The sequence below is a fragment of the Apostichopus japonicus genome, chromosome 17 (assembly GCF_037975245.1).
Source record: "Apostichopus japonicus isolate 1M-3 chromosome 17, ASM3797524v1, whole genome shotgun sequence".
In the NCBI taxonomy this organism is placed as follows: domain Eukaryota; kingdom Metazoa; phylum Echinodermata; class Holothuroidea; order Aspidochirotida; family Stichopodidae; genus Apostichopus; species Apostichopus japonicus.
In genome coordinates, this window is record NC_092577.1 from 27,180,212 (window position 1) to 27,199,889 (window position 19,678).

Here is a 19,678-nt window from a genome sequence, read left to right on the forward strand (position 1 = left end):
CAGTTTCAGCTTACGAAGTATACGTAATGTGTTTTAAAGGCATTCATAAATAAGTTATGTTCATATAGTAATTTCTCAACTATAAAAAAGTGTATTAAACATCGATATCCCGACGGCTTGGTTATATGCAGGCAACCCCTATATACAGTATAGAGTTTAGTACTATAGTAGCGAACCAGGCAGACTATACTAACAATAAACATTGGACATCTTCATCTAAAGTTTAGATATAAGTGCATTAAATGACTATAGCCTATAATAAACAAGCATATGTCTGCATGTAAACAAACTTTTCATAAGATCATACAAGGTTTACATTGACTCATACCATGTTAAGATAAAGTCATCCATGAAATCTCAGTAAAGTTTTGCATTCTGGTGTAACGATACTACACAAAGGCAGCTCTGTATCGTAAGTATTCAAGAACACAACTTCGCGCCGGTAACTGTAGCCCTTTGACTTTTCAAATTTGTTGCAATCTTTTTTCATTGTTCATATTAATAAAAAAAATCATTAATCATTATGTCCTTTTGTTTTTCAAACTAACATTGTAACAACCTATGTCTGCTAAGAAGGATCCCCGTTTATAACTGTTGTGCGCCACTGAACAGAGGGTTTAGCCTATAAAGGTGTCATAAAAAGTTATATCAACACACGCGTTAATCATTACATTAGCTGACTCGTAAAATGGGAACAAACGTTGTCCCCTGTCCTCTCACATCACGAGGGCTCAAATAGGTCCAAAGTTCACGCTATACCCGTCACAAGCTAGACTTGTCCCTTTCTATCAGTCACTGATGGAACTTGCGAACAATTGCATTTCTCCGGTGTATTCAGTCTGAACACTTTAAAAGCAGCGTACATTCACAAGTTTTTCAAGGGAGTTGAAGCGACTAAAAGGTTTTTTTTTTGGAGACCAAAGTCAGTGCAACAAAGCAGCATATTGATTTATATGTACAACTTCACACTGATTTTTGCTGCTAGTCCAGGGCGGAAATAACCTCTCTAATTTTGTGACTGTTTCTTCATCGATTTTCACTGGGGTGACACCCCGACCCCTTTTGCGTAGGCTCCTAGTTGCACCCATGCCTAGAAATCCAACACATAACGTTACGTCTTCGTGTGAAATGGACGTCTCAAGAAGGGAAGATTGGACCAATCTCATATTTAGTATGTATAGTTGTGACACGTCCAGTACAAAAAGCCTATTGTTTTTTTTATGGGAGGTCAAATGTCAGTTGGAGTCACCAGAAGCCAAATTGTGGAAATCTGTTTTAAAATCTACCGTATCTCCCACCGACCAGCCTATTCGATAACATTTGTATACGCTACATAAGAATAGGAGGCTGTTGGCAATTGGAAATTGGCTTATGGGCATCCGTAGAAACGAATAAAAACTCGCGAACAACGTTCCGTAGGCCTCAGCCTGTCGCTTGGCTGCAAACTTTCGCTACGATACTCTGTGTGAAAAAGGTGTATTCTTTGTACAAAAAAATGTACTATACAGTTGCTAGGTGTGCGTGAGTCCGAAGCTTATACAGTACCTAACTGCTACTTTGAACAGCTACTAGATTAGCGTGATTCGTACATTTTCCCAATTATTTATCTTGCAGATTGGTGTGCGAAAAATATCGCTATTACCCACTACACTGCCTAAATCAAAGCGATCTTTTACGCACTGAAAATCTAAGGTTGAAAAAGCATCTATCTTCCACTCTCACCGGTGTTGTGATTGAAAATCTTTGCAAAAGATCCAAGCAGCAAGAACAGCAAACTTGTCTCAAAACTCATTAAAGTGCTGTATATATTGCGAATTATAACTGATGACATGCAGGAAATGCAGTGGCGGAGCTAGGGGTATTGGTCAGGGGGGGGGGGGGAGAATGGTCTGTAGGGGCGCTTTCGACACTATCTAAGCGGAGCGCCACCACAGGTTGGCGCGGAGCGTACAAACATTTTTTGAGTAAAGATAATCCCTAGATCGCCGGAAATGACCCTTTCCGGCCTTGCTAATTTGCAGATAAACGAAGAATAAATAGGTGTCATCCCCATTTTGTCAGAAAATTACACCAACAAATTGTGACAAATGTCAATTCAAATCACATTTGAGAACGTCAGGGGGGGGGGGGCATCCGCCCCTCTGACTGTATGGACGCTCCGCCGCTGAGGAAATGCCTTAAGAAATAATTTTGGAGATGTTTGGCCACTTTAAGTGTATTGGTATTCTGACGCGAACCTTTTTCCTTCATGCTTTTGTGTAATTTGACCTCACCGTTGTACGTACAAGCAGTAGATGAAACTTTGTTCACATGTAGGCCTATGTACGGAATGCAGATCAAATAGCGACACAATTTCAAAGCCATTTTCATGACCGGTTAGCCGATACTATCTACGGATGCCTATAATCTAATTCAATTTGCACCTGACTGATGGGGAGGTATTCATACTCACATGGAGTCATATAGCCACCTAAGAAAAATGCTCAGTGAATTAACGACTGATATACGCTACAACAGTAAAAGTTGATTTGATCAGGTTGAGGTAAACATTTCTAAGGCAATTAAAGACTACAAAAGCTGAAGCTCAGTGAAATATCTTCGAAATATTGCCGCATAGCCAAGGCTACAGTTACTACGGTAGCTTTAATACAACGATAACAGCAAGGGCGGCGGAAGCACTTTTAATCTGGGGGGGGGGGGGGCACCGACGTCGAAGGGCACTTTGCAGAAATTCGATTGGACTGATGCAGCCTGATATTTAGTACCCTTAATAACTGTTATTGTATTATCTTATTTGCGTATACACATCACTCCATCAACGCCACCCCCCCCCCCTCAAGGAAACAATGCATAGGCCTACTAGCACTGCAATATCTAATGTGGAAACAAGGAAACAAGGAAAAAGACAGAATGAGGTGAAATCATTATAAAGTCCAAGTCCCTACACACGCGATCGATATGCATGAAAGCAAATGAAATATGTCAAAATACTGAAAGAAAAATAATTTGCTATGTGTTTTTCAATGGTTAAACTGATATTATTATGATCATTATTATTGTAACGACTTTCCCAATAATGAAAACCAATTTGGAAGGGTTATAACACGGCAAATGATTGTATGTTATTGGTATGCTATGTAATAACCAACGCATGCCTATATGATGTGCACACTAACATGATGAACGCGTGCGTAGCGCGCGAAAAATTTTAGTAATATTTTTCGTGCAAGTCGTTACAGCCCCCCCCCCCCCCCCCAACTCAAATTGGGCTCCTACGCCTGTGGTAGTAAACATTTTAAAACTTCCCGAAATATTTCATTCGAAGTGGGTTTCGCTTTGTAAACTCATTTTTATTTAGAAATTTTTATGTAGAAAAAGGGCACATTTTTAACCTGAGGAAAAAGGGGGGGCACGTGCCCCCTGTGTCCCCCCGGTTCCGCCGCCCTTGGATAACAGTTATACCAGTATTAGTAAGTACTAGTTAAGCAAGCCATATGTTCTTCCCCGCCTGTGTCACTGCCAGTGAAATGCCAAAGGACAGACGCAGTCTTGAAGGAATCTAATACCGGTCGATGTATATTTTTTTCCAGTTAAAAGCCCCGGCCATTTCAATTTCTTGGAACCTTGAAACAGGGAGCTGCTACTCTAAGTAGCAGCTCCCTGCTTGAAACGCCGTTAAACCAGGGAGTTGTTCTCCCTGGTTAAACGTAGGCATACAGTATGCTTCCGTAGGGGACAAACTAAAACGAATGACAGCGAATGACCGAATGACGATTGACTTTGTACAGGGTAAATTATCATTCGCGAATGACAGCGAATGACAACGAAGGACAGTGGTGAGTGGAGATAGAATGATTAACGGAGTGAAGTAAATGCGGTTATTGGTTTTCTGCGCAAAAAATGATTTGAGGAAAATTGCATGTTATACGTGGTTGCAGGGTTTTGGTGTAATTTACGGATAGAAACCACAGGGAAAGTTTTTGTGTAAGAATGCGCTTGAGTGCTGTGCTTTTGACATTTACCTCTGTAGATTTATATGTTAGTTTCTAACAATTAATATCGGAAAAATGACGTTAAATTTACGTTAAAATCAGACTCACAATTTCGCTTACTATAAAGTGCGTTTTTATCTTGTCCGTTCTTTACTAGATCTGTAAGCCACGCACTTCGCGTCCACTCGGTTTGCGTGGCTTTAATATACCCACGAAGTCTGAACTGTGATATCTGGTTGAAGCAAATGTCTGTGCTGTCATTACTGTGATTCGTTTTAGTCAGCGCAATTTTTTAGTGTGTACAACATATTGTCATTCGTTATGTGTAACGCAATTGTCATTCGTTTTAGTAACACCCTTCCGTAGTTAGGCAGCTGTATAGTTGTTACGTTTCAGCGGTACTGATCGAACAGTAATTAGGAAACGATTTCGTGTAACCAATGTTTTTGCAAAGAAGCAAGATAAAGATATCTTTTCCATTCCGCACACGTACACCCTTAGAAGTGGCTCACAATTCTGTTCATTTTTTAATATTTTTTATTAATTGCCAAACTTTAAGACTCTGCGTAAAGTAGCAGTGTAGGTTGACGCTTTTGGTTGATCTTCAAGTTGCTGCAAGCGGCAAGCCGGAAGTGGCTTCCATTTTATGGCGGGCCATCAGTCTCAAATCATGGGAGATCGACTTATACCGATTTAAATCGACATATACCAGTTTCCTTCGACATATATCAGTTTCCTTCGACTTATACCAGTTTCATTCTACATATCATCGATTTAAATCGACATATACCAGTTTCATTCTACATATCATCGATTTATTTTACTTATCATCGATTTAAATCGATGATAAGTAAAATAAATCGATGATATGTCGAAGTAAACTGGTATATGTCGATTTAAATCGATGATATGTAGAATGAAACTGGTATATGTCAATTTCCGTCGACATATCATCGATTTATTCTACATATCATCGATTTATTTTACTTATCATCGATTTAAATCGATGATATGTAAAATAAATCGATGATATGAGTCGAAGTAAACTGGTATATGTCGATTTAAATCGATGATATGTAGAATGAAACTGGTATATGTCGATTTAAATCGATGATATGTAAAATAAATCGATGATATATCGAAGTAAACTGGTATATGTCGATTTAAATCGATGATATGTAGAATGAAACTGGTATAAGTCGAAGGAAACTGGTATATGTCGATTTAAATCGGTATAAGTCGCTCTCCCTTGATTTGAGACTGATGGCCCGCCATACCATTTACCCATTTCTGTGGTACCAGCCAACAATTAGCCGACGCTGCTGCTCGTGGTACCACGTGACCCTGTTCATAGCGTATACATATCACAGAAATTACTCTGATCTCACACTACACTAAATCGTCGTAGTTCCATGCGACGTCTAAGCACGGGGTTTTTCCACAATATTTGCTGTGCAAGACACAGGACTCTTGTAAGTTGTAGGAATACTAAGTAGCTTTATTCATCCAGTGAAGTTAGACTTACCTGTTTTCGAGTGGAACACTCAAAATTACCGTAACTTTAAGGCAGATTTCATAACTCAAAGGATTAAAATAACGTTAGCCTTTGGCAGTTTTACTTTATAGAACATAACCGTACGTAAGGCTAGGCATACATAGGCCGGTTAAGGTCTAGCGTGAGACGTTAACTTCCGCCATTACTTTCCGCCAAGGCGAAAACACATGTTTGTATGGCGAAAGTAACTTTCTTAGATTAAGCTTTTTTCAAATGATAAGTTTCTTCAATGAAACTTTAAAATGCCCCTCCAGCTTGAAACCACATTGCCTCAGGAGACATAGGCATTATGAAACTTATGTATCAATGTCACTCAAACCAGAATGGATGCTCAGTGGACTTACATTTACAATCATGAAATAGCCTAGGCCTATAGCCTAATTTCTGTTTATACAGCCAACAGCCAACATTAACAAGGTTCCAGTGCCATTCCGCCACAGGTACATACCGCCATACCTTTCCGCCATAGGTTCTGATCCCAAGGATTGAAAGCTATGGTGGAAAGGTTGATTCGCATTGGAAGGATTGGTACACCATCCTCAAATGGTTTACACAGGCTCTCTATATAGTGGATAAGCAGTTTGCTAACAGTTTTATTTTATTTTCATCTTGAAATGTGTCGGTTCGCTGGATAGACTGAATTGTATATAATAGATGCAGTCTTTAATGTATATAGTCAGTATTGCGAAGTTTGGCATACTGCAAAGTTCGGACACCCTAAGAAATACACGATTTCACCATGAAAACCTACAGGAAGAGCCAAATTTCACCAAAAAGGACGAAGCTACAGTTATTTTCTCTCCAAAATGACCCGTGTGCAAGAAATTACTTACATATTTGTCAATAAAATGACGAAGATCTATGAAGTCTGTTATAATTACTGAAAGAGCAACTGCGCCACCAATATTATCACCAGCGCCACACTGTGGGTTGCGTGTCCGAACTTCACAATACTCTAGCAAAGAAATACCAGTTCCACAATCACGAAGAATCTTCTTGGAAAGCAACGTGAAAACAGTTTGCAGGAAAGAAATTTTGGCCATGTATCGTACTATAACACAATTCTCCCACCATATGAAGTATATTTTCTGGTGATTTATACCAGAAGATTTAGTTTTGGGTTGTTTTAAGTCTTAAGTGTCCGAACTTCGAAGTCACCATGCTACATGTTGATTAAATAGTTTTAATTTTAAGTTTGTAATCTTGAGTCGAAACACTGCCTTCAAATATATACAAGTTGGTTGAATATATCAAATTAATTTAAGGTGATTGTATGTTAAAAAGGCCAATTCTGAGTTTCAATTTAAATGACCAATTTTGTGGATTTTGCAGGCCTATAGCCTAGTGTGAAGCGAAGTAATATACAGTGCATATAGGCCAACAGTGAACGTACAATAAATGTGCTCTTTCTGCCATACAAAAGTTCTCTACAGCCATCGGGGTAACATGGCAGAATGTTTCTTTGGCGGAAAGAGCACATTTTCTATGGGGAATGTACCGATGGCAGAATGACACGCCCCCCCCCCCATTAACAATTATAGGTCTGATGTCCCATTGGGACTGCATCGCCCCTCGAGCCTTAACAGAGGCTCAGAGGGAATTGAAATATTTTCATGAAATAATCTGTTAATGAAAAATCACCACCATAAGTGTTATCCTCCTCTGCACTTGAGCATATAGGCTCAGAGGACACTTGAGAGGTATCCTTTCATCGCGGTGAATGTATGTAAGTTTTCATGTTCCCACTACACATTCAAAGCATTGGCGCGTCCATTTCAGAATATTACACATATTCCTCATTTGAGCATCCACAATATTAGTTCTTTGAAATAATCACATAAATTTACCCAGCATAGCATCGTTCATTAGTCATCAAGGTAGTCTTGGACTTGAATTTTACCACTTTGCATCAAAGCATCCATGTATTCAATATTATGGCATTGTGAGTCTAGCAGAAAGTATGATTAGGTCGGACATATTGACTGTGCATCTGCACGTATCCAAAAATTAAGATGGGTTTGCAGAGTCGCCCAGTATTCTATAGTTATTATGCAGGTGTATCAAAGTATAAAGTTAATCCAAAAGGCTGTTCATGCATGAATATAAAGGTGATACAAGTCTAATCAAGGTTAAGTACTAGTCTAGATAAATGAAGCAACAATGGGGTGTATATTTTTAAGTCTTCCTTTAATTGTTTAATATACGTCCCAAATTTGTCCATAAGCTTTTAAGTAGGGAGGACAGCTACTATACTAAAAAATAAAGGAAAATACTATGTGATCCTTACTTTCTCATTTAAAATATCCCCAATCAGATTTGTATGCTTATTCCAACGAATATGACTACAATATATTCCATACCCTACAAAAATGGTAGTTTCTGCCACAGAAAATAGGTGTTTGAATTATTGAGTGTTTGAAATGCCATATTAAAAGACTTGGCTTTCAATTCTTGGGTAGTCATGATCACCAAACATTACTGGTTACTATATAAATACTGTACAGGCTTACATTGTGGCCTGTGCTGTACGGTAGGCAATGACTACTAAGTAAATGTTATAAATTACCCTACAGTTGGGGGTTAGGCATAGTTATAGCAAAACTACATTGCCAAAAATTCCTTGGATTCAAGTTCAGTGTAAACCTCTGTGGTTGGCAGGAAACTCAGTATAGTTTGTTAGTCTCTCAGCAATTGTTTATTTTGCCATAAGAAAAAGAAAGGTTGAATTCCTTATGGGATGGGGATGGTGCTTGTTAAATGTATTATGCTCAGTCCCTTGTTTGTTAACCAAGTATTGCTTGCAAGCATAAAGTTCAAACTTATTATGTTGATTTCCCTCAGTTAGTTGTTTGCTGTGTTCATCATAGATCCTGGTCAAAGGTCATTTTGCGATTATATGACAATCGGTTTAACCGATTACCGATTAATTCCTGTGACAATCGGCTGATGCGGATTACCGATTATTTCTTCATTTTCTTGGAACTGGCCTAATGTATGATTTAGTGTTATGCATGATTACCAACTTCTAGGCCAATACAATCAAAGATGTAAATGAATGACTTAACTTTTCACAGTAAAAGATTAATGGAGCAAGTAAAGAACACTGTAATTCATCCATAGGGCGTTGTACGTTTATAACGAAGAGTCGCAGTATTGCAATCCCCCCACAACACAGTTAATGACAGTGCTGTCCAGACTACAGAAGGGGAAATTAGTAGCCATTTGCTACGAAATGAAAAAAAGAAGTTAGGGACATCTTTTACAACTGCTATTAAAACCATTATCAGTGTTGCAACTCCAACGTAAATAAAGTGAAAAATATATCGCTTGTAAATAAAATATTTGTTATTTCGTTAGCTGATATCGAAATATATAATCTGATATGAAAAATAATGTGTCAAAGTAAGTTAGCCTGACGTTTCGATCCTAGCAGGATCGAAACATCAGGCCAACTTACTTTTACACATATTCTTACACAGGCTCTTTAGTGGATAAGCAGTTTGCTAACAGTTTTATATATTTATGAAAAATAAAACAACCCTGAACGTTTGCTTCAAGTTTTCAGTGATTACCGTCTGCGAGGTAAAACTTGAGATGGAACGTTGTTTCAAACGATCATACACAGTAAGTCAATGACCAAGTACACAATGTATAATGATCTGTCCAGAAACCTGCAAGCCTTAGATAACAAGTCCACTACTGCCTTAACCACTTGACCGCAATGCTCTGGTAGTACAGGTTCTCAGTTACTTTTAATATTGAAGGAAGGTCCCATACAGTACAGGTGAAATGAGGTAAATAGCTCTGTCAAAATGTAAATTTCATGTAAGTTTGATAACTTCAAGAGTAAAACTTGGATGAACTTCAAAAATGTTTTTTTTTTCCAAACATGAACCCTAGTGTTCTCTGAAGAGGACAAAGCTCATGTGAGGTCAACTGATGTCAAAGTCTCAATCCCTTGTAAACATAATATTTTGATAATTTGGTAAGCCATGAAGTACTCAGCTAATGGTACTAAGGGAAATCCGAAGTCTGCCATGGGTTAAAGACATTAATACTCAAAACAAGTTATGTGGCAATGTTACCCTTACTCTAGCAGGGTTAAGTTTAAAGCATTTTTCCAGGTGGTCTGTGGAGCAAACCAGAACTGGAAATGAGGTTTCAGAAAGGCAAAACTTTGTTGTGTGAAATGAGGCCATTTTGCATCAACGAAAGCCCATTGTGCTGTAACATCGTGTAACTACTTTGGTCACATTTTGAACTCTCCACGCTCTTTAAACAGTAATAGTAGCAATATTGGCAGGCAGCTTGTTACAGACCATAGGCCAATGAGAAACATCAAATATCTGTATTATGTTGCTGTTGTACCAACATGTGATTGGTTTTAAAACATGTAGCTCATATAAACTCTGAACCCTGAAATACATTATTATTGAATAACTATATAACTGGAGACATTCTTTTAGTTTTGTGAACACATGATACATTTAACATTCTTTGTCAAGTTTGCTGAACATGAATTGTCTGAAACCACTTTACTTGAAAAGAAATAGTCATTAAAAATTTGCCCTGCTTTCTATCTCATCACTAGGAATTAATTGTTAACAACTCCTTCCTGTTAACCTTGATTTAATTTGATTTAAAACAGCAGAATTTTGAGTTGTCATCAGTTGGTCACACCCAGTATTCGATATGCCACGCGGAAGACTTAGAACGAGATCGAGAAGTAGATCAAGAACGCCGAAACGAATGTCGAGAAGAAGAAGGTATGAATCCGAGTTGCCTTTTTGGTTACAATTCCAAAGGCTCAGTAACATAAATTGCAAACGCGCTGACCAGTGTGAGTGTGTGTGACAGCCAGCTTATAAAAACAATATCTCAACCAAATGTTCTCACCTTGATTTGTTTATTTCAGATTGCTTGAATCATCCATTGCTGAAGGAGTGATGTAATGGATATTGATGAGATATGTTTTTGATTTCGTGCCTGAGGCAAAGTACTACTATGGTGATGGCATGTGTGTGTATGTGAAATCTGCTGGTAAACACGGTAACTCAAAAATTTCATGGTGGATTTACTTCATGCTTGATGTGTGGATTGGTCTTATTGAGTACTATTTTCTGTGAAGATCAAATGTCATGTGAGAGCAAAAGAGGTCAAGGTCTTAGAATTTTGTAACTTTGCACCAGGTAACTCGCCGAAGTTATTCTAGGTTAGTATTAGTCTGAAAACCTTGTAGACATGGTTACTGCATGGTGTGACCACCTTTGGGTATTTGCAAACAATATAAAAGCACTTTGCAATTTAAAAGCAATTTGCAATATACTTTGTAGTGTATGAACAGAGTTATTGACTACAATATCATAAAGAGGTTGGCAACGCTAAACTTCCTGTACTCACATAGACCATGTCATTCTAAGTATAGATTCAAGAAATTCACTTACTGTATGATGCAAACTTTGGATGCTAACTTTCTCTGCCATAAACTTGCCGTGTTTTTCATTTAGCCTGCAAAATTGAAACAACTGCTGCTGATCTGCAGACCAAGCCATGCTGATGCATCTTATGTATAGATTTCTTTGTTTGAATTTAAATGTTTATTAAAATAAAGAAATTAAAGACCTAGCCATGAATGCCGCATTGGTTTCATGATTCTTTTTGCATTCAATCTTTGCTGAACCAATGTACCCTATTTTATTGACATATTATCCCTTGGAGATCCCTCAGGTTTGTATCTTGTAAATAAAGAATAGTTCACAGAAACAGACTAGTTTAGAGAAGGTACGTATTGGTCAAAGCTAAAATGTGAAGCAACAAGGTTTAAATATGGCAGTATATTTTTTATGTTGTACCATGGCTGTGAACATATCTTTGACTGTCTTTAACGGTTTTCCATGTCTATCAAATGATCTCAAAAAGTTATTTATATGTGCTTATCCATTGCTGAGTTAACAAAATCATTTATTTTCTCACTATTTGTACTGATTGGGTTATTGTCCGGTGTTGTTACTAGATTGGAGTCCTGAGTAGGTTGGAGAGATTGTGCTGCTTACTCATGAAGAAATATACCAATGGTGACATATGTATCAGTCAGTGAGCTGGTATTCTATACAGTTGTCATCATCATAGAGGAGCTTACTATTCAAAGCAGGCAGTGGGAACTTTAATGATGTTGATTACGTATTGAAGAAACGTACCAAAGGTGAAATACGGTGCAAGTATGGTGGTATACCATACAGTCCTATCTATAAGAGCAGCTTACTGAAGCAGATAGTGGGAACGTTCATTGATGCTGTTCATTACGTACTGAAGAAACATACCAATGGTGTAAGTATGGTGGTATACCATATAGTCCTCACTCAAAGAGCAGCTAACTGAAGCAGATAGTGGGAGCGTGCATTGTTGCTGTTTATTACCTACTGCAGAAACATACCAATGGTGAAACATATTGTAAGTATGGTGGTATTCCATACAGTCCTCACTCATAGAGCAGCTTACTGAAGCAGATAGTGGGAATGTTCATTGTTGCTGTTCATTATGTACTGAAGAAACATACCAATGGTGGAGCTTGGTGTCACTAAGATGGTATTCCATACAGTCATCTGATTGAAAGCAGCTTACTGAAGCAGACAGTGGAGTGTATTGTTGGTGCTGTTCCGTACTGAAGAAACATACCAATGGTGAAACATGGTGCAAGCATGGTGATTTTCTCTACAGACCTCATTAAAAGAGCAGCTAACTGAAGCAGATAGTGGGAGTGTTCATTGTTGCTGTTCATTACGTACTGTAGAAACATACCAATGGTGCAAGTATGTAAGTATTCCATACAGTCCTGTCTATAAGAGCAGCGTACTGCAGCAAAGAGTGGAGTGTGTTGTTGGTGCTGTTCATTACCTACTGAAGACACATGTACATACCAATGGTGAAACATGTTATAAGTATGGTGGTATACCATACAGTGGTAAGTGTGGTGGTTTTCTATTCAGTCCTCACTCATAGAGATGCTAACTGAAGCAAATATTGGGAGCATTCATTGTTGCTGTTCATTACCTACTGAAGAAACATACCAATGGTGAAGCATGGTGCAGGTATAGTGGTATACCATACAATCCTCTCTGTAAGAGCAGCTTACTGCAGCAAACCGTGGAGTGTTTATTGATGCTATTCATTACCAACTGAAGAAACATGTATACCAAAGGTGAAACATGCTGTAAGTATGGTGGTATACCATACAGTCCTCTCTGTAAGAGCAGCTTACTGCAGCAAACCGTGGAGTGTTTATTGATGCTGTTCATTACCAACTGACCAAAGAAACATGTATACCAATGGTGAAACATGGTGCAGGTATGGTGGTATACCATACAGTCCTCTCTGTAAGAGCAGCTTACTGCAGCAAACCGTTGAGTGTTTATTGATGCTGTTCATTACCAACTGACCAAAGAAACATGTATACCAATGGTGAAACATGGTGCAGGTATGGTGGTATACCATACAGTCCTCTCTGTAAGAGCAGCTTACTGCAGCAAACCGTGGAGTGTTTATTGATGCTGTTCATTACCAACTGACCAAAGAAACATGTATACCAATGGTGAAACATGGTGCAGGTATGGTGGTGTACCATACAGTCCTCTCTGTAAAGGAGCTTACTGCAGCAAACCGTGGAGTGTTTATTGATGCTGTTCATTACCAACTGACCAAAGAAACATGTATACCAATGGTGAAACATGGTGCAGGTATGGTGGTATACCATACAGTCCTCTCTGTAAGTGCAGCTTACTGCAGCAAACTGTGGAGTGTTTATTGATGCTGTTCATTACCAACTGACCAAAGAAACATGTATACCAATGGTGAAACATGGTGCAGGTATGGTGGTATACCATACAGTCCTCTCTGTAAAGGAGCTTACTGCAGCAAACTGTGGAGTGTTTATTAATGCTGTTCATTACCAACTGAAGAAACATGTATACCAATGGTGAACATGGTGCAGGTATTGTGGTATACCATACAGTCATCTCTGTAAGAGCAGCTTATTGCAGCAAACTGTGGAGTGTTTATTGATGCTGTCCATAACCAACTGAAGAAACATGTATACCAATGGTAAAACATGGTGCAGGTATGGTGGTATACCATACAGTCCTCTCTGTAAGAGCAGCTTACTGCAGCAAACTGTGGAATGTTTATTGATGCTGTTCATTACCAACTGAAGAAACATGTATACCAATGGTGAAACATGGTACAGGTATGGTGGTATACCATACAGTCCTCTCTGTAAGAGCAGCTTACTGCAGCAAACCGTGGAGTGTTTATTGATGCTGTTCATTACCAACTGACCAAAGAAACATGTATACCAATGGTGAAACATGGTGCAGGTATGGTGGTATACCATAAAGTCCTCTCTGTAAGAGCAGATTACTGCAGCAAACTGTGGAGTGTTTATTGATGCTGTTCATTACCAACTGAAGAAACATGTATACCAATGTTGAAACATGGTGCAGGTATGGTGGTATACCATACAGTCCTCACTCATAGAGCAGCTTACTGAAGCAGATAGAGGGAACTTTCATTGTTGCTGTTCATTACCTACTGAAGAAATATAACAATGGTGAAACATGGTGTCACTAAGGTGGTATTCCATACAGTCCTCTGATTGAAAGCAGCTTACTGAAGCAGACAGTGGGGTTTACTATCGATGTGTTAATTTTTCACTGCAGAAACATCCGGATGGTTTAATATGGTGGTATTCCTCACACTTCACTCTCATTGAACACTGAAGTACGTATCATATGGTTATGGATACTATCACTGCTCATAAATGTTACAAGATAGAAAGATATGCAATTGAATGCATTGTTGCAGTTAACAAGAGTTAATGCTTTCCTGTTGCTGAATTTATGAAGAGAATGTTAACAGTTCTCAAACTATCTTTACCTCTTGCATCATGGTGAGTTTTCTTTAAAATGTTTGTTAAATGATTACTCTACTTCGAAAGAAACTTTCCGTTTGAATATAATCCCCCAAATCATAATTTCTTATCCTTTTGACTGCCTGAAGCTCCAAAATTTGACTGTACCAATGTTCTGATGTAGAAATGTATTTTCTAGGAGTAGTACTAGAGGTAATTTCATCAGTGTGTAAGATGTATTGATATATCTGCACCTATAATTTCAGATCTAGATCATCATCGGGCTCTCCCCATTACCAAAAGAAGCGATCATCTCCAGGGGGTAACAGGTTTACTGCACGATCATCTTCTCCTAAGAGAAAGCATTATCCTGCGGAAAGAAGAGACCAGAAATATAGAAGATCAGCTTCCTCGAGTCCTGAACATGGTCATCCCAAAAATATGTCACCTATTAAGAGACGTTACAGTATGTCAAGATCTCCTTCACCGAAGCAAATTCGAAGATCACCAAAATCTGATGAACGATTTGGATCATCAGCCCTTGGGTCAAATGAGATCACTGACTTTGATCTGAGAATAAGGGAATTGCAGGCTGGAAAGGCAAGCAAGTTTGCACCATTTGTGGAGGAAAGTTCTGGGCGTCGTGTGGAGTACCCCAAAGAAGAGAAGTCATCACAACCATCGGCATATGCTCCATTGAGTGAGTTTTCAAGCTCAAAGTTTCACTCCACTCCCAGAGATGAACACTCTCCTGATGCATACGGTCGAAAGTTTAACCAAAACTTCCAAGATGGCAACTATCGGAAAGCTTCAACTGAAAAAGTCAAGAGAAGTCCATCTGCGGTGCGTAGACGGAAAACAAGTCGTTCCCCTTCATCTCCACGCTCAAGGAAACGAGACCATACACCACTTCTAAAACACAGGAAGAAAAGCTTTTCTCCTCATAAATCCAAATACCTGAGTAAAAGTCCGATTTCCAAACACCCAAAGGATTCTGGTAAGAAAGGCAGGCATGAAGGTGTTGAAAATGAGAGAAAGAAAACTCAGCCACGCTCTTCCAGACTTGGTCCTGGAATAGATTCAAGTTTAATTGTCATACCAAGAAGAAAAGATGAAGGGACGACTCCAATTTTTGACCGTCCAGAGGTTCCTATCTATACCATCAGAGATGATCCATCTCTGATTGCAGAAGGATATTTTGACAAAGAGGATATCCAGGGAACGAGATCCATGCAGGTGCAGAGTAGCTCTGACTACACTCATGAGCCCAGAGATAACCAGAGGGCACCAAGTCCAACCGTCACATTCAGCTCAACTGGTCTGGAAAAGTTAAATTTTCCAAATAGTGCAGCTTTCTTTGACAGAAGAAAGGAGTCGCGGATTGTGTCTACGACCCTCGGTGAGATACACGACAGGATGCGAGACAATATGCAGCATTCAGGGCAGATGCCCTCATCTGACCTGCGACTGGCTCTTGATCGAAAACAGCTCTCTCCCTTGAGAGGTTCATTCACCTCTGAACTTCTAAACCAAGAGGCCATAATATATGAGAGAGAAAAGATGACAAGGTCTCTCTCAGAGGAACGGAGGCCGGTCAAAGAAAGACTTGGAGGCAAGAAGGATGAGTTTCCAGACTTTAGGAAGGAGGTTGACATGTTGAACCAGTCTGATCCTTTGTTAACTCCAAAAGGAAGAGGATACTTTGAGGTAAGAATGATACAGCAAAGCGTGGTGTGATACCTTCTGGTTTGTGTTTATCAGTTGAGGTGTTTGATATAAAGCAAGATTTGTAAGTCAACAACTGCCAAGAGTTTATATGATCTTCAAGGCTGCAAATTCTGTCAACACTTCCAAAGTGCTATAGTTTGCTGAGTTTCTGCTTAACTTGACACTTTCAAACAATTATCTAGTTTTAATTAATTGGAGGATAATGTATTAAAGTTAGGTAATAAGCAGGGCGTGTACCTAGATGCATTGATTAAAAGGTTACTTTACTCATACATATTGATGAAGGTATTGAAATTATGGATTGTCATGAAATTGATTCATCTCAGGGTTCAAAATTTGAAATTTTTTAACATGGCATCATAAGATAGGCAGTTTCATCAGATGTCATTTGCCACATGACTTTCCCATAATGAGTACAAGAGCCCAGTAATTCTTTGTGAATGTCAAAGGTCATTTGCGGTAAGCAAGGGGGAAGTGTTAAAGCTTTAAAGCACAGTAGCTGGGTAATTTGTTTTCAAGTTGGGACTTTTAACTTGCTTCAAGTTAATGGTTGTTTAAGGCTAGCAGAATCCAATCCCTGAAAACTTTTTAGTTAGAGAGTGGCCAATAATGAGCTTTGGGTTTTAGCATAACATTTTGAACAAGGTTGTGGTGTACAGGAAAGCAAGTAATTGGTCAGATCTTAGTTGATATTGTTGTCGTGAAATTGAGAATGATTTTTATTTTTAGGAACCTAACTAGTAATTCCTGAAAGTTTACACCATGCTCTCATTATCTTGGTATACATCCATGCTCTCACCATAACTTTGATTAATCTTGGGAATTTCATTCAAGAGAGGTCTTGCATGTCTCACATATATGTCTATATATACTATTGTGATGTTTCAGGTGAGCATATGCTGCTATAAAAAATGTTCAGATGATTTTATTTAAAGAGAAAATTGGAAAATGACTGTTGACTATTTTGTGTTCACTTGGTTATAGCATGATGATAGAGAAGACTCTGTTCGTCAGCAATTTGCAAGTCCTTTCCGTGGCAGACCATTCCGTGGATTCAGGGGCAGAGGGTTTCCCAGAGGAAGAGGATATTCAAGAGGATCTTTCAATTCCAGAGGGAGATCCTTTCGTGGAAGTTCGTATAGAGGAGGAATAGGAAGAGGACTTGGTAGAGACAGAGATCGTTGGGCTCACGATAAGTTTGAGGATCAAGACACCACAAGCTACAAAAAGTCAAAGAAAGTCAAAGAAGAAAAGGTAAGACAGATAGTTTATGAGCAGATTCACAGAAAGCCAACACAGAACAGAGAGCGATTGTGGTCATACCAGAGACCATTTGCTGATATGCTTTATTAAAACATATTGACAATTTCAGGAACAATGTATAAACAGTGCTCCACAGGTCAGTCATAGTTTGGCCTGAGCATACAATAATTACATTGTAAATGAACAATTTGTTCTCCATTCCCTAGTGTGTAGCTAAATGTTTAAGTGATTATCAAGAAAACTTGATCATCTGCAGCAGGGCTTTCATCGATATCTTTTTATTTTAAATCTTCCTGACAGGGTTCTAAGAAGGACAAAAAATCCAAGAAATCAGACAGAGAGCGAAGGGTAAGACTTGTAAATCTAATTATAATTGACATACCACGTTACAGTAGTTATTTTCTGTGTGTCATGTTTGCCTCAATCTACAGAGTTTGTTATTGATTAAGTCTTATAAAAGTGAATGGTTGCAAGATAAGTGGAGCCAATGTTCATAAGTAAACTTGGTAACAGGATAAGCGGAGCCAATGTTCATAAGTAAACTTGGTTGCAGGATAAGCGGAGCCAATATTCATAAGTAAACTTGGTTGCAGGATAAGCGGAGCCAATGTTCATAAGTAAACTATGTGATAGAGATAGCTCCATGATAAGCAACTCACCCAAAGTTATTCCAAAGTTTGCATCTGGATAGCTGATATCTCAATGTATAATACCTGCCAGTCTGTGAAAGCTACAAGTTAGATTTTAATGTAGAGGGGGAACCTGCAAAGTCTGAATCTGTCAGGGTTTAATGTTATTGATGATGGAGCTGATCATTATATTCATCATAAAAACCTCAAAATATGTCTTGCTTTGTTAAGAATCAAGGCATTTATGAGTGTGGAAATTATGTATCATTAACCCCCCTTCCAGTAGCCCTCCAAAATGAAGAATAACTGTATGCCTTGGAAAGTAATATGCTTTTATTTGTTTGTTTCAGAGTTCTCACAAGTAAGAAGGATGGATTGGCATTTTGGAAGTTCCGCACAGGACTTGTGTGAAGATTTTATCATTTGTTAGTTTTTGATGATATTATAAAGTGGTACTTTCCAATGATGTTAGAAGTGCATCCTGATGTGACAGTACTCTGATTTTAATGAGGGTTTGCACTAGCTGGTTTGCACTAGCTGGTTTACACTAGCTAGGTGAACTTATTGAGATATGAAGTGAGCATATCCATAGGAACTGAACTGATTTCCATGTGTTACTCATTAAACATTTCTTAGCTTTTATTGCCATTTTTTATTTTGTTTCAATTTGTCCTCATATGCTTCATTGCAACCATGAAACATGGCTAGGTGAACTTATTGAGAAATGAAGTGAGCATATCCATAGCAACTGAACTGATTACCATGTGTTACTCTAAACATTTGTTAGCTTTTATTTTTTATTTTGTTTCACTCTGTTTCATATGCTTCGTTGCAACCATGAAACATGCATCATCTTCTTCGCATGCAGCATCCATCTTATCGGCTATGATTGTAAAGTGAAATTGAAATTTTATCGTACAATGCAACAAGTTTGTTTTGTTGTCTTTTTCTACCAGTGTTGATGTTAGAAAAGAATTCAAAAGTTACTTTTCATGTCATCCCTACATGTAGTGTACATGAGTATTAAGATATTGTAGACAGATGGCTGAAGCAGTCTATTAGTGCTTTTAGGTTGAAATGGAAATGCATGGTGTGAAGAATGTTCTACAAGATATATCATGGTGGTATAGGAATAAGTATTGAGGTTGCCACTTGTGGGTCTGGTGTATAGAGGGCCATCAGTGGGGTATCAACATATACTGATTTAAATCGACATATCCCAATTTCCTTTGACTTATACCAGTTTCTAGCAGCTTCAATTCTATTTTTTTATTTTAAATTCTAATTTAACTTCTACCGAATTAAATTGACATGTCATCGACTTAAACTGGTAGATGTCTATTTAAATTGACTTTTGCCAGTTTAATTCCACATATAATCAATTGAAATGGATGATATATAAAACTAAATCGGTATATGTAATTTTAAATCGACACATACCAATTTAAATTTCAAACGGTGGCACGCGGTTTGGGGCGAGTCTTCAACGCCTTTAAAGTTACTTGTACTGTTTCCTCCCTGAGCTAGCGAAATTTTACGAACATACAATGGTTTTCACCGAAGGCAAAATGGTCGATTAATCTAATGAATACATGTAGGCCTATAGTCT

The 19,678-nt window shown here is 38.4% G+C and overlaps 1 protein-coding gene across 3 annotated transcripts; it reads left to right on the top strand.

The window, feature by feature from the left end:
* Window positions 1–5,304: 5,304 nt before the first annotated feature.
* LOC139985188 (uncharacterized) lies at window positions 5,305–18,998 on the top strand. Of its 3 annotated transcripts, XM_071999445.1 has the most exons (7): window positions 5,445–5,464; window positions 10,196–10,313; window positions 11,561–14,488; window positions 14,716–16,156; window positions 17,162–17,431; window positions 17,741–17,788; window positions 18,420–18,998. In XM_071999445.1, the coding sequence occupies exons 4-7, from the start codon at window positions 14,891–14,893 to the stop codon at window positions 18,432–18,434; spliced, it is 1,599 nt and encodes a 532-aa protein (XP_071855546.1). In that variant the 5' UTR covers window positions 5,445–5,464; window positions 10,196–10,313; window positions 11,561–14,488; window positions 14,716–14,890; the 3' UTR covers window positions 18,435–18,998. The 3 variants fall into 3 exon arrangements, with proteins under 3 accessions (XP_071855545.1, XP_071855544.1, XP_071855546.1); XM_071999444.1 differs by lacking the exon at window positions 11,561–14,488 and having other exon boundaries at window positions 5,305–5,464; window positions 10,199–10,313; XM_071999443.1 differs by lacking the exon at window positions 11,561–14,488 and having other exon boundaries at window positions 5,308–5,464.
* The last annotated feature ends 680 nt before the right edge of the window (window positions 18,999–19,678 follow it).

Coding starts and splice junctions, on each gene's coding strand:
- LOC139985188 (XM_071999444.1), top strand. CDS start 10,240: ATGCCACGCGGAAGACTTAGAACGAGATCGAGAAGTAGATCAAGAACG. Junction 10,314..14,715: donor CGAATGTCGAGAAGAAGAAG/GTATGAATCCGA, acceptor CTATAATTTCAG/ATCTAGATCATCATCGGGCT. Junction 17,432..17,740: donor AGAAAGTCAAAGAAGAAAAG/GTAAGACAGATA, acceptor TCTTCCTGACAG/GGTTCTAAGAAGGACAAAAA.